Genomic DNA, 15,849 nt, shown 5'->3' with positions numbered 1-15,849 from the left:
CTTGGGGAAGCCCACAGGAATCCCCCCATAACCCCCCTGAAATTCCTGGCAGTGACAACCTGGAACCTTTGCACACTGGCAATGCCAGCCTGGCACCCTGGCAGCGCCATCTGAGCACCGTGGAAGTACCACCGGACATCTGGCAGTATCAGGATGACATTGCCAGGGTTCCTGGGTGGCACTGCCATGGCTGTCAGTGCCAAGGTCCAATTACCAGAATGGGTACCAGGGTGCCACTTTGCCCTGTCTTCGACTACCTGAGGGTCTCCAAAGGCCCGTGGGCCCATAGACCCGATGGTCTCTAATGGTCTGGGTGGCCACCCACCCACCCCTGCAGGATCCATTTCAACTGGTCCATGTTTGTGTGGGCCAGTACTAAAGGGCTCCCTGCAGGGTATCTCAGACATGACCCATGAATCCCAGGCAACGGATGAATCCAGTGAGCCGTATGGCCATGTTTTGCCCTGCACCAAAGGTGGAACAGATGACTAATCCATTAATCAATGAAAACATCAAAGCACAGGATGCAATTGAAACAGCATAACATGAATCACAATACTGTTTGATGCTGAATACTACTTTATCCAGCGGATAATGCAATCAAATGCATCTGAAGACTTTCACAATGCTTGTAAATTTAAGGGTCATTTACCTTTTATTAACAAAGTCATGTCTTAAAAAACATATTGAACTTAACTTACACCATTCCATTAAAACATGTGGAGTAGGAAATTACCATTCAAAATGTCACACGATTCATGACTCCTCTGAGATGCTGTGAGCCATGTCTTCTATTAAAATGGGCACAACTCCATGAAAAGGGCGTCTAATGTGCTGATTCCTGTAATGGAATTGACTGCATGTGGGCTCACTACCTGCATACTCATCCCATCCCATTAAAATGAGTTAGGGATGGAGTGGGAGTAAGAATTATGGAATTGGATCCAGCCTGCAATTTGAAAGTTGGCCCATGTCCGTGCAAACATTGACAGAGGAATGAAATCTTGGGCCATAGCGTCATTATTGTATCAAAGGAAGTAACTTGGCCTTCGAGTTCATACTGGTTCCCGCAGAGCAATACAGCTAGTTACAGTCTCCTGCTGTACCTCCATAACCCAGCAAGTTTATTTCCCTCAAATATCCATTCAACTTCCTTTTCAAATCATTGATTTTCTCTGCTTCCAGAACCCTCATACAGAGTGAGTTCCAGGCATCCCACTGAAATTGGCCCTCCTTCAATTAAATCTTTTTACTCTAGAGCAGTGATTCTCAAACTATCTGATGTGGCGGACCGGCAGTTTTATTTTCCAATGTGCCAGGGACCGGCAGTCTCCCGTGGCGTTGAATATCACTACTGTCTCTTTCTTTTCTGGAAACACTCCACGTACCGGCAGACGATGGCTTGCGTACCGGCACCGGTACGCGCACCACACTTTGAGTAGCACTGCTCTAGAGTATTCTAGAGTCTTTTACCATGGCTAATACAAATTATATCATATTATGATCACTATTCTCTAAATGCTCCCCTACTTGATCCACTTGACCCACCTCATTTCTGAGAACTAAATCCAGCAATGCCTCCTTACTTGGTGAGTCAGAGATATACTGACCAAGAAGATTCTCCTGAACACACTACAAAGCCTTCTCGCTCGCTGCTCTTTACCAATAGTATTCCAGTCTATAATAGGATAATTAAAGTCTGTTATTATTACTACTCTTGTTCTTGCACCTTTCTGTAATTTCCCTGCAAATGTTCTCCTTTATCCCTTTCCCACTAGTTGATTGTCTACAGAATGTATATAGTAGAATAATGGCACACCACTGTTTAATTCTAACCAAATTAGATTCCTTGTCCATGCCAGGATATCATGGGTGGGATTCTCTGTTGTCCGATGCCGATATCATAATCGGCGATCAGGCGGAGAATCCCTTTTCACGACCGAATCGGGGGTGGTGCCTGTTTTCGGATGCTCCGCCCACTCCAAAACACCGTCATCGGGGAGTACGCCGCACGCCATCGGGGCAGATTTTGGACATCACTTGAAGTCCCTCCTCTGTGTTCCGCAACCAATGGGCCGACTTCACGACGCCACGATCACTTGTGCTCTCAGTTTTCGTCAACCTCATGTGGCGGCTGCGGACTCTGCCCAGCGCCGCCATGATCTGGGGCTTGGCGGGGCAGGTGCCATGCAGCTAGACGGGGGGGGGGGGATGGGGGGGCTTCGGCAAGGGCTGAGGGGACTGGTAAGGGGCTGATCTGGGGATGCCGAGGGGGTGTCCAGGGGGGCACTATCTGGCAGGTCAGGTCTCCGGCCGGCACCATGTTGAACGGCGTGACCGCTGCAGGTCGTCGCTGTGCGCATGTGCGGCCATGGACACAGCTATTCTCCGGTTGTTTTTGGCGCGGGAGCCGGGAGTTTCACCAACCTTATCTCACCAACCTTATTCAACAGGCTCTGTGCATTAACATACAAGCATTAGAAACCTGAATTAGATCTTTATGCATTTCCTCTTACTCTGACTCCACCTATTGCCTTCTTATTTCTTATTTCAATGCTATCTGTCTCTCCCAATCGTTTGTACACTTGCTTGTCTTTTTCGTTGCTACATCCTTGTTCCAAAAAAGAGAATTAGGCTTCAGAACACCACAATCTTCAATGGTTTCTGTGCTGCTTCAGTCTTGGCTGCCCCAGCCAAATTGTACTTCCCCTTTAAGAGGTGCAGGCTGGCTTTAAGTAGTGTCGGCTGACATTAAGTGACTGTAGCCTTCCACATGGTTGGATGTCCTGTTGAGGTGAACAGACATTCAATGGTACAATTAGCACTAGGATGACTTCAATATTAAGATGAGTAGGCTGTATGAGGTTTGTGTGCTGCGTGCATCGAAAGCAACAGGTGCGGATTAATCATGCATCCTAATTTTGCCTCCTATATGTTCTGTTAACAGTAAAAACTTTTGCTAAATGTCAGTAAAAAATATTATTGGGCACATTTGTCAGGTCTTTTTGCCGTGGGCAAAATCCCATTATGGCCACCAAATCATGTGATGAACCATAACGGGATTTGATCTGGGGAGAGCCTGATTTGAGATCTTCCCCCACCCCCACCGGTGACGTGATCAGGCTCACGTCCAGACAGGGTGTGAACCTGATTATCATGTATTTCCATTGCTTTAAATATCAATAAACGCTTTACACCGTAGCGTTCGGCCCGAAGGAATGTTGCTCCCCAGCAGCATGATATCACATCAGCGCGAATCGCTACTGGTTTTCATTTTCGGGGTGCAGAGGTGCCTGGATAGGGCCAAGATTGGGTATTGCCCCCCAGTCTGGGAGCACTTATGTGGGCAGTGCCAGGGGTGAGTGCCTGGGGGGGGGTAACCCTTCTGTATTTGGGGAGGGGGACTTGCCCTTATCTGTGTCCGGGGGAGAGGGGTGCACACCGGCGAATATGCGGTGGGAAGGGAGGGGTGGAAGAGCTCCCCCCCAATATGCCCTAAGTTTGTGGGTGGGTGGTGGATCTCCATGGCTGTGGGAGGGTGGGAGAGAGTTCATGTTTCTCGCAGATCGGGGAGCCATTTAAAAATAGCGCCCCGATCTCGGTGTAGCCGGAATTGTCGGCTCCATCAGGGCCCACCCCACCAGAGCGACAGTGCAAACCGCCCCCCACCTCCCTGATTTTTTGGACAGAATGTCAGAAGAACTGGTCAGAAAACCTGGCTGCATTTCTGTGTCAAAACCTGGCACTTTGCCATTCTTTGGACAATTCCACCCATTGTTTTAGATTTTTGTCAGTTTATTTTAGTTGCGACACACAATGGGTACACACACAGACAGCGTGATGGTTGATTACGTCAAATACAAGTAGTGAAACACTAATTTTCTTATCCACATGTGTAAAGAATGTCTGTGCACTCAGTTTACTTAACACACATGACGTAGAATAATAGGTTGGAGAACCTGAAAGCCTAAAACTAAGTAATGAAAATAAATCTTCAGATCGCTTTGGGTAAAATTGCTCACTGACATGTGATACTGTGCAGCTCAGGGATGTTCATTCTTAATGTTTGCAAAAATATATACAAATAACTCAGTGAAACTGGGGCAATGTTTTCCTTTGTGTTATGTCACTGAACTTGTATGTGGTAGCATGTTGGCTACATGACTGGACACACAGTATAGAATATAGTATGTTCTGTGCTGTACTGTTCTATATTCTATAGAGCTGGTCTAATAATCCAGAGAATTAGTCAGTTTAGCACATTCAAAATCTGAAAATAAAAACTGACCATTAGTATGGACCATAAAGCTTTCTGTCAAAGCCTAACTGATTCACTAATGTCCTTTACATAAAGGAACTTACCGACTGGGATTGTCCGTTGCACTGGCAGTGCAGTCATGCCCACGGGTTTCCCGGCAGCGTGGGGTGGCCACAATGGGAAATTCCATTGGCAGGTGGTGGGAATGGAGAATCCCACTGTTGGCGAGGGCCCACCGCCCAGGAACACATGACTGGCGAACCAGAGAATCCCGCCCACATTCTTTAAAAAAAAATAACTTTAGAGTATCCAATTAATTTTTTCTAATTAAGGGGCACTTTAGCGTCGCCAATCTACCTGCCCTGCACCTCTTTGGGTTGTAGGGGAGCGAAACCCACGCAAACACCTGGAGAATGTGCGACCTCCACACGGGCAGTGACCCAGAGCCGGGATCGAACCTGGGACCATGGCGCTCGTGAGGCGGCAGTGTTAACCACTGAGCCACCGTGCTGCCTTGCACCATTATTGCCTGGTCTATCGTATAATGTAACTCCAATCCCATTCTAATGTGTTTGCCTGTTAACTGTCCCCTGAAGTGGATCTTGCCAGACATTTAGTTCTAGCAAACCACAGCAAAGAGTTTGCAGCAGTTCATGAAAATGGTCCACCACCATAGTGACAAATGAAGATTGGTAATAAATACTGGTCTTGTCGGTGGTTCCCGTATCCTGAAAATTAATTATTTTTTAGTCAGTTGATTGGTGTAATGTTGGATGGTTCTCAATCCCTTTAATATTCTTCGGCATTCCTCCTAAGATGCCAAAAGCAAAGGAGACATCCTGGATTTTCTGGATGGATATGTCAAAGCTGAGGGATCAAGTATATGTCATATGAATAAACTCATCCTTTACAAATTTGAATGGCTCTGATTGCTAAAATACATGGGGCATTCCTGCAATAAAGTAATGGATAAAATAATCTCATATGTATGTAATGAGTGTTTGTATTGTATAAATGTATAGCATCATTTCACCCCACAAGTTTTCCAGCAGATTAATTTTAAGGGGGTTAATTTTACCTTGCAACATGTATAGAGCTGCCATTTAATAGTAAAAACTTTCCAAGTTAACACGTTAAAGTAATGCCTAAAGGAACGTTACATAGAAAGTGGAACTAGTCCACGACCTAAGGAAATTAAATTCTTTCCTGTTATATGGTCACACTTCTTAAAATGAATCATTTATTTTTTTCCCCAGCTGCTCTGTCACTCAACTGTGCGCACACAGGTTTGGTTGAATTATACCCATGTAGATGTGACCTGCGTCGCTGCGCCATCTCATCCGGTAATCCTAAAATTCATTATTTCCTGGATGTATATATCTCTGTATGAATTTAATTTGTTGCCAGTACTTGAAGAAATACAGATTTTTGACTGTTTTAAGTCAGCTAATTTTGAAGTTTCACTTTCTATAATGAAGAGTGATTTAGCGAGGAACCTCCAGGAGGCGGTGTTCCCTAGTAGCTGTTACCCTTGTCCTTCCAGTTGGTAGCGGTCATGAGTTGTGCGGCACGGTGGTGCAGTGGTTAGCACTGCTGCCTCACAGCGCCAGGGACCTGGGTTCAATTCCGGCCTTGGGTGGAGTTTGCGCTTTCTCCCTGTGTCTGCGTGGGTTTCCTCTGGGTGCTTTGCTTTCCTCCCACAGTCCAAATAAATGCAGGTTAGGTGGATTGGCCATGCTAAAGTACTCCTTAGCGTCCAAAGATGCGCAGGTTAGGTGCGGTGGCGGGGAAGGGTGTTCTTTCAGACTCGATGGGCCACATGGCCTCCTTTTGCACTGTAGGAATTCTATCCTATCCTATTAAACTGATTAAGTTAACTGAATTTTCTCAATAAAATGTTTATTAAAAAAAAATAAAAAATTAACTGAATTTGCTAGCTAGTCAGAAACTGGTGAATCGAAAATGCAAGGTAATTTTTCACAGCACCGAGCTTTTAAACCCTGCTTTATTTAATCCCTATATTCAAATCATATATTTGGACTTGATTAACATCTCTATCACTCTCTTTTTCCCCACTCTATCTACCCCCCCACCCAAATGTTTTGTTACCAGGGATTTTCAGCTTCCTAAAATGTCATAGCTAAAGCCACATCTCTGTTAGTCTTATTATATCATAATATCGCATCGTTCCACTGACCACCAAGATATTTTAAAGTTATTTTTTTGCTAATTTTGAAGTTTCACTTTCTGTAATTAAAACTCAATGTAATAGTTTATTTTGACAAATAAAGTCAGAGCTGTCTGGTCAACAACAACTTAGTGAGCTGCTTTCTTGAAACCCTGCAGTTCCTGAGGTGTAAGTACACCCAGAATGCTATTAGAGAGTAGGTTCCAGGATTTGGACCCAGATACAGTGAAGAAACAGCGATATATTTCCAGGTCAGGATGAAGAGTGACTTGGAGAGGAATCTCCAGGTAGTATTATTCCCAAGTAGTTGTTACCCTTGTCCCTCCAGTTGGTAGTGGTCATGGTTGGTAAGGTGCTGCCGAAGGAGCCTTTGCAATTTCCTGCAGTGCATCTTATAAATGGCACACATTGCTGCTACAATTCGTCGGTGGTGGAGGGAGTGAATTTTTCTGCGCTGCTTTGTCCTGGATGGTGTAGAGCTTCTTGAGTGTTGTTGGAGCTACATTCATCCAGACAAGTGAATGTCTTGCAGATGGTGGACAGGCCTTTAGGAGTCAGGAGGTGACTTACTGGCCTCTGACCTTCTCTTGTGGTGACAGTATTTATATGGCTAGTCCAGTTCAGTTCCTGGTCAATGGTGACTCCTAGCGTGTTGATTCAGTGATGGTAATGCCATTGAATGTCAAGGGCCAATGGTTTGATTTCCCATGTTGGACATGGTAATTGTCTGGCACTTGTATGGCATGGATGTTATTTGCCACTTTACAGGCCATAAAGGAAAATGTCCAGGCTTTGCTGCATTTGGTCATGGACTGCTTCAGTATCTGAGCAGTCATGAATGATGCTGAACATTGTGCAATCATCAACGAACATCCCCACCTTATGATGGAATAAAGGTAATTGATTAGATAGTTGAAGATGGTTGGGCCGAGGACACTGACATATGAACAGATGAATTAGGAGCAGGAGTAGGCCACTTGGCCCCGCGAGCCTGCTTTGCCATTCAATACAATCATGGCTGATCTGATTGTAACTTCAACTTCACATTCCCACCTACCCCTTGTAACATTTTCCCACACCTCTTGATCAAGTATCTACCTAACTCTGCCCAAAAAGTGTTCAAAGGCTCTGCTTACAGCACCTTTTGAGTAAGAGGGCGGTATTCTCCGTTGGCTGATGCTGAAACCTTCGGCCCATCGGCGACGGAGCATCGGGGGAGGGCCTTCTGGTGACATCCTAAGGCCGTCCCACTGCGTACTCACCGATTATGTCGTTTTGGAGGGGCTGGAGCATCTGAAAAATGGCACCGCCCCGATATTGGCGTCAAAACGGCTTCTCCAGCCAATCACCGGATCTGATTTTGGCGTCGGAAATTGGAGAATTAGGGTGGGATTCTCCTTTTGTCGGCTCCAAAAGCGCAAAACATTATTGGGCACAGGATAGCTTCTGATGCCAAAATTGCGCTAGGCGCCAGTTTAACGCCAAATTGGGATGCTCCGGCACCCCGCAAATGGCGTAAATGCGTTGCTCACCGTGCAGGGTAAAAGTACAGTAGGCATATCATTAGCGTGTCTGACACTCTATTCTCCGGGTCTCCTGAATTCTCTGGCACTGATGGGCCAATTTCCCGACGACATGGTTCACTTGGGCTCTCAAAGGTCATGCACCTGGTGCCATGGCTGCTGAGTGAGAGAGAGATGAGGTAGGAAATGGCGTGGTGTGACTGCGGGCTGCCGGCCCTGACACCGGCTATTCTGGCTGCAGTGGGGAGCCCCTGGCAGGGCCAGGGGAGGGGAGGAGGAGGAGGAGAAAGAACAGGGCGAGCAGCCGGGATGCCCCCCCACAGGACTGGGGCGGTGTTCGGGCACCGACCACCATTGCGGCGGCCACTGACCACCCACCTCGGCCCCTGGTTCTACACAGTGACACAGGCCGTATGGGTGCGCTCACATTCACACACCAACTCCCGCCACAGCGCACCCGAACACCCCGCCCAACCGGCTGCCACCCACCGGCGGACCACCCAGGGCAACACCCATGGCACCCCCCAATGAAAGCAGTGCCAGCCAACGGTAACCCTGGCAGCAGGGATGGCAATAGGATCAGGAGCCCCCATGGTGCTGGATACTGACGGGATAGGGGTGCAGGGGTGGGGGAGGGATGTATGTGGGCAGGGTTCGCAGTACCAACCGCGGCCACCGTGCAGCCCATGGAACCTGGCTGGGCATGAGGGTATGCACCATGCTAACATGTTGGCCTTCCACTCCCTGCAGGCAAAAAGTCGGCACCGGCCCCGCACCGATATTCCGCCCGATGGGAGGATAGTAGCCATGCCAAGTAAAGATCTAGCTTTACCTGCAGATACGGATGGAGATTTGCCGGGTCTGTGGCCACAAAAGCAGACGGCGGTGACCTGCGGCGGTCGCGCCGTACAACATGGTGCTGGCCGCGTGTGGATCCGGCCTGCTAGATAGTGTCTCCCCTGTTACCCCCCTCGCTTACCCATGGACCACCCCCACCAGTCCCTGCAGCCCCCGCCCAACTGTGGCGCCGTTGGACACAGTTTGCAGCTGCCACACGAGGTTGAAGAAACCTCAGAGCAGACTCGCCCCACGCTGTCGGAAAGTCGGCCCATAGGGGGCGGCGCATCAGGGGAGGGGCTTTGGGTGACTTCCTGAGGCTGTCCCAATGGCGTGTGGCGTACTCACCGATGATACCGTTATGGAGGGGCGGAGCATCCGAAAAATGCCGCTGCCCCGATTTCGGCATCAAAACGGATTCTCCGGCCAAATCGGCAAATGCGATTTTGCCGTTGGAAATCGGGGAATCCAATCCATCTGCACAGTATTCCAGATATCACGGATGCCCTGTATAACTGAAGTATAACCTCCCTACTTTTGTATTCAGTTAGTCTTCCTAATTGCTGTCCCAGCCTACTAACCTTTTCTGATTTATGCGCTAGGATACACAAATCCCTTTGCATCTCACAGCTCTGCAACCTCTCACTATTTTGGAAGTGGTCCTTTTTTATTCTTCCTGCAAAATGACAGTGTCGTATTTTCCCACATTATACTCCATTTTCCAGATCTCTTCCCACATACCTTTCTCTGCAACAGAGCTGAGCAGTTTGGGATTGCTGGATGTGCGTTTTTCACAGGAACCGAGCGCTCTGGAAAATCCAGCAGTCTGGGAATGAGTTTGGGAATGGTGATATTTTGGCCTGCCAGCCATTTTGAAAAGGCTCCCTGAGTCCTCCTGACTCAAGTGAAAATCCAGGCCTTGATTTCCATGCTGATGGGAGTTGCCAAATAATGGAAACTGATTCCCGTTGAAACTCTATGTGAAATAATTATCAATTAATTCTTTACAAATGTGTTTACAATTTCATAGCACGCAGTCAGCAGCAGAATCCCTCCCCTGGTTGAAGGTTGACACACGATTTTTAGATAAACTTTCCACTTCAGGGACCATGGCCTATATTTTATTAACAGCATTTGTCAAGGATCTGAGAACAACCGATGATGTTTCTAAATTGACCAGAAATAGAGTTCAATCTGTTATAATTGTTGATGGATATTTCAAAGATAGTTAATAACCTTAAATCTCTCACTCCGTAGGTGTCATTCGAGAGAGCGCAATTTGGAGATTGGGGGCCATTCTCTGAGATAGTGAAACCATCAAATCAAACAGAACCTGCTCAATTAGAACAGTTTCCAAGTGTTCTGGAAGCTCCGAAATGCCCAGGAAAACTATGGAAGCCCTTGGTACGGGTTCAAACTACAGCTCCCCCAGCTGAAGGCAACAGCCCGACTCAAACTGCATTCATGACTTAGAGGATGTTTAACGATAAAGTACTTGTATCATTGCTGGTTTACATTAATATAAAATGAAATAATGAATTAAAGAGTGTACTAAAGGTTACCATTGTAATTTACCCGTCCTTGTTTCCATCAGCTCTACACCTTTCTCAGAATACGGGTGGAATTTTCCCTGTTTTACACAAAGTGCCGGCTAAGGCAAGAAAACCGACGTGCAGCTCTACAGCTGCACAGCCAGCTTTTCCCGCTTCTTTGTGCAGCACACTGTGCAAAGTAAAATGGAGGTGTGGCCCATTCTGTCAGGCTGGTGGGACAGGGCTGGAAAAAGCCGGTAATCGTAAGATATGATTTCCGATAAAAGGAAAACGGGAACCCACCCCAACACACAGAGACGTCCAGACAAGCAAACAGGCAACACCCCACCCCTATGGATAGGGGGAACGCCACCCCCCACAGATAAGGGAGCACCCCCCAATGGAATTCGGTGGTGAGTCCCCGGCACGGCCACTTCGCAGTGACGGGGCAGTGTCTGAGCAATGGGAGCAGTGCCAGGGTGGCAGGAGGCAGTGCCAGGGTTGTTTCCGGGTTCTGCCCAGGCATGTCCCTATCCGTCCGTACAGTCCAGTTTTCTCCGCCCATTTTAAAAAACCTGTTGTAAACCTGGTCGAAGTGACGTCATATCGGCAATTGGGCGGAGTCGGCGGAGGGGGAGGGGGGGACACACCTCTGTGGTGGGACCATAGAGCAGGGAAGCCCTTTAATAACATTATACTTAACAGTTATGGCATTTTGCTAGAGAATGCAATGCACCACAGAGATAACAGAGAAGCCAACAGACAGGCACTCTGAACAGAAACAGAGCGAAGCCCATTCACAGTATAGGGATGCAGTCAGGACAGACCAATGTGGACGGAACGGACTGACGGTGTTCGGGCTCCCCCACTTGAGTCTGTGACACCCTCTGGGACAGATCCGGATGACCGGTAGTCACAGCGAAAATTCGGGGACAGCCCATAGAGTTACTCTGGGACACAGGAGGGTCCCGCAGGACCATATATTCCTCCACCATGTTCCAAAAGGACACGTGGCTCACTACAGCCACAATAACACTCAGCGGCTTTACAGGACACTCACAGCAGGGACACATTACACCCGCTGTACCCATTCAGCTAGGGACCATCACCACCAGACACTCCATTGTACTAGTAGATCTGCCCCACACAGCAGAACACATACTCGGAATTGATTTCATGAATGCACACAGCCTTTCGTTCGACCCAGTCAATCAGTGTGTCTGGCGAATGGCAAGGTCTGAAAGAGCCCCCGCAACGCTCACAGTAGGTGAGTATGAAAACAGGATTAGCGCAGTAGGAGATTATTGCTTTGATCCGACCACACTCTCCACAGACAAACAGGTTAGGGCAGTTTTAAAGAGCAACAGATCAGCATTTGCCAGTCACAGGCACAACTGCGGCAGAATGACTGGATCCGTTCAAATTACAGGACCTGACCCTAGACCACAACGACAGTACAGATTTCCCCAGGAAGCAGAGGGAGAAATCACCAAAGTAATAGAGAGCTTATTAGAGCAGGGCGTACTTAGATCAGTAGCCTCTACTAATAATGCACCGATTTGGCCAGTGAGGAAGCCCGACGGATCATGGTGTCTGACCATTGATTATCGGGAACACAATAAAGTCACCCCCGCAGTAGCCCCCACGGTAGCAACAAGTCCCGAGACCATGCTCAAGCAGGGACTCAACTCCAAGTACTTTACGGTTTTGGACATTAGCAACGGCTTCTGGTCAATCCCACTGGCGAAGGCGTGCCAGTACAAATTCGCATTCACTTTTAAAGGTCAGCAGTACATGTGGACATGCCTCCCACAAGGATTCCACAATTCCCCCTCCATTTTCCACCGGGAGCTGGCAAATGGTTTAGCTAAATTTTCCCGACCCGAATGTCTGGTACAGTATGTGGACGACCTATTACTGCAGACAGACACCAAGGCAGAGCACATCACGCTTCTGTCTGAACTCCTGGAACTTCTGCAAACAATTGGATGTAAAGTGAACCCCAGAAAGGCCCAAATATTAGAGAGTAAGGTGATGTATTTGGGTACGATCATCACGCATGGCAAACGCGAGGTCGAGTTCAAAAAATTGACTCGATCGTCAAATTGCCCCTTACCCAAAATGTTGCAGCCCTCCAGTCATTTTTAGGACTGGTTGGGTACTGTCAGAACCATATTGATGGTTTTGCGACAAAGGCAGCCCCCCTTTCAGACCTCCTTAAGAAAGGAGCCCCTTGGGAATGGCTTCCGCAGCATACAGAGGCTGTGGACGATTTAAAGAAAGCCCTTAGCGCAGCCCCTGCACTCCAAGTTCCAGACCCACTTTCCCCCTATGCAATTGAGGCAGCAAGCACAGATCTGACCCTCTCGGCCGTGCTCCTTCAGGAACGGCACGAGCAGCTACGACCAGTGGCTTATGCCTCCAGACTTTTAAACCCAAGGATTTTCAGCCTGCGAAAGTCACCTACTCGCAGTATTCTGGGCAGTACAGTACTTTTCGTACATTACCGGACTCAACCCCATAACGATTCTGACCGAACACACCCCCACACAGCTTCTATTGGACGGACAACTGAAGGACGGTTCAGTTAGCCAAATTAGAACAGCTAGGTGGACCCACAGTTAAACAGACAAAGACACACACCTTTTTAGCAGACAACCTCCAATACCCAGGACAACCCCATGATTGAGAGATAGTAGCCCCCCTCCACAACACAGGATCCTTCATTGCAAAGACGCCCCCCAAGAAGATAGGAAGTTCAACTCCAAACCCCCAGAACACTGACACGTGTGCCCCCTTGAAGATTTATGTGGATGGTTCATCCACTGTTTTAAATGGTAAGTGCATTACAGGATGCGGCATCTATGTAGAGGATGCGCAGGGACGCGCATTAGAAGAGATAGCTTTAAAGTTACCCGATCACTTAGGCGCGCAGGCAGCAGAGCTCGCAGCCATAGCATATATAGTGGACCACCCAGCTTTGTTCCCCAGCCCGGCAGATATATATTCTGATAGTCTATATGTCTGCAACAGTTTGACGGATTTTCTACCCCTGTGGAAGACAAGAGGTTTTGTTTCCGCAGATGGAAAGCCCCTTCCATCAGCCCCATTGCTCCGCCATATCCTAGAACAGGCAAAAGATAGGATTTACAGAATAATTAAAGTGCGAAGTCATCATCGGTCATCCCCCCCTGGAAATGTGAAAGCCGACGCACTGGCAAAAGCAGGTTCCAGGCACGGACATTTTTGGACACCCCCCGCTAGCGCCCGTGTGAGTTCAGTTCAGGTCTCACAGACAAACATTGAGGATCTAGTACAGGCCCAAAAACAGGACAGCAATCTCAGAGAGATTTTGAGAGGAACGTTTTCGGCCCCGTATGACAAGTTTAAACACGCTCTGACCACACATGATGGTGTGCTGCTGAAAGATAAACTGAGAAGGACAGAAATCAAATAATTTGCCTATTCCATGATGGTCATGGACACCAAGGGATAGACCCCACCACAGCCCACCTGAGACAGCTCTGTTGGTGGCCAAATTTGAGAGAAGATGTAACGCATTACATCGAGAATTGTTTAATTTGCACACAGAATAACCCGGAGAGGTATTCTAAAAAGGCTCAGCTTGCTCACACTCGCCCCATTAATGGCCCCTGGACTAACCTCCAGATCGATTTTATAGGTCTATTGCCCCTATGCAGGTATGGCTATAAATACGTTTTGGTGGTAATTAATACGTTCACCAAATGGGTAGAGGCATTCCCATCACGAACTAACACGGCCAAAACAACCACAAAGATCCTGACACACCACATCTTTACTAGATGGGGACTTCCCAGAAGTATTGAGTCGGACCAGGGATCTCATTTCACAGGACGGGTCATGAAGAACATCCTGACCATATTCGGCATTAAACAAAATTTCCACATTGCGTACCACCCTCATTCCAGCGGTATAGTGGAACGCATGAACCGGACTCTAAAATCGACCCTTATCGCGTTAGGATCACAAGGGGAGAGTGTAGCCACCGAAGCTGGCCACTTCCCAACATAAAATAGAACATTGAGTTGCATGCAGGGAAAACTGGACAAGGTCAGAAAGGCAAGCAGGTTGCAGAAACCTCTCTGTGGCTTCTGTCTGTGAAGAAACCAGACAACATAGAAACTAACAAGATTGCATACTAATTGTTCGATTCCCGGTGATTCACGGGCACAATGGACACAACAATTAGCTGCAATAGAAACATTCTATAGCAGGTCAGACTTATCGGTGCCAACGGAGTCTGAAACAAAAGGACACAAACAAGTTAGAAAGAACCGCCCCGCGATCGAGGAACAGCCTCCGTATTGGGGGATTCGTATCAATCGATTGGGATGAGACCCAATCGATTGCCAGTGAGTTAGGGGTCCGCCCAAAAGGGCGCGAAGCCCCTGGGACCTATAAAAGTAAGGTCCCAAGACGAATTCAATCTGTTAGCCGGCCTCTCTCTCTTAGCCGGCCCTCCCAGCAGAACACCTTTGCAGCAGCTCTCTAAGAACTTGAACGTGAGAAGGAGAGGCCTGTCCAATTGCTACACCAACAAGTAAGTGTCATACAACGCCCGCTACGAGAATAGACACTCCTGACCCTTTAGTCCACACCAACTGGAAGCCTGCGGATCCAGGACAGAGCAAGAGGCCATTGTTCCCTGATCCAGCAGTTCCCTTATTCCAGATAAGTATTGGCCTAGTAGTGGTAGGAATAGTTTAGTCTTAGTATTATATGCATGAGAAGTAAATAACTGTGTAATAATAAATATGTCTTATTTGAACTTACTAACTGGTGTATTGAGTCACTGATCTGAACTTGAACTTGAACCTCGTGGCGGTATCATAAAGATACCTGACGACTCTAGAGCTAAGGAATAAAACAGAGCCAATTGAGTGTTAAGCACACTCACCCAGAACGAGCAACAGTGGGATGAGACCGGCATCAACCACCCGCCCATATTAGCAGCAGACAGATCCTTTAGTGCCCGGAGGCTGGCAGCTGACTCAAGGTGACCTCCCGCTATCAGGCCTTGGGATCAGCGCTCCTACCTTGGTCCCCACTTCCTGGATGGGGTGTTAGATTACCACAGCTGTGACTGCTGGGCACCATGTGGAGGGATACCCTCTCCACAATGGTGGCCTGGTTGCTGTGGAGTTTAGAAATTGAATCATTTTTTGCTGTCTTCGGAGGGATCCTCATTTGATGGAGTTCCTGGAGGCAGCTTCTTAATTGGTACCTTCTGGCAAAAATTGCGCTGACAGGCTTCCCTCAAAAACCATCAGCATTTGGAAATTCTCCCTACAACTGATGAAAAACTAAAGGCAGCAAAGTCCCAACAATAGAGTTTGGACAGCAGGTCAAAGCCTGTTGCGGAAGTTGGGAAATCACGCTATTCCGCTAACTGACCAGAAAGTTGGGTCTTGGGAGGGTATGTCATGCTGGAGATGGTCGGAGGTTTGCTTCTGGGCTTTGAAGGCACGC

At 47.9% G+C, this 15,849-nt stretch overlaps 1 protein-coding gene across 1 annotated transcript in view; it reads left to right on the top strand.

Moving 5' to 3' along the window:
- The window catches only part of LOC119976170 (kininogen-1-like), a 29,810-nt gene extending 19,443 nt beyond the window's left edge, over positions 1-10,367 (top strand). Inside the window, exons 6-7 of the mRNA XM_038816447.1 lie at positions 5,515-5,601; positions 10,064-10,367. Coding sequence (XP_038672375.1) covers positions 5,515-5,601; positions 10,064-10,279 — 303 coding nt within the window. The 3' untranslated portion in view covers positions 10,280-10,367. The remainder of the gene's footprint in view (positions 1-5,514; positions 5,602-10,063) is intronic.
- The last annotated feature ends 5,482 nt before the right edge of the window (positions 10,368-15,849 follow it).

This window comes from Scyliorhinus canicula, chromosome 13, assembly GCF_902713615.1.
Source record: "Scyliorhinus canicula chromosome 13, sScyCan1.1, whole genome shotgun sequence".
Classification (NCBI taxonomy): Eukaryota; Metazoa; Chordata; class Chondrichthyes; order Carcharhiniformes; family Scyliorhinidae; genus Scyliorhinus; species Scyliorhinus canicula.
Note: the sequence above shows the minus strand (reverse complement) of the source record. Positions and strands in the feature narration are given on the sequence as shown.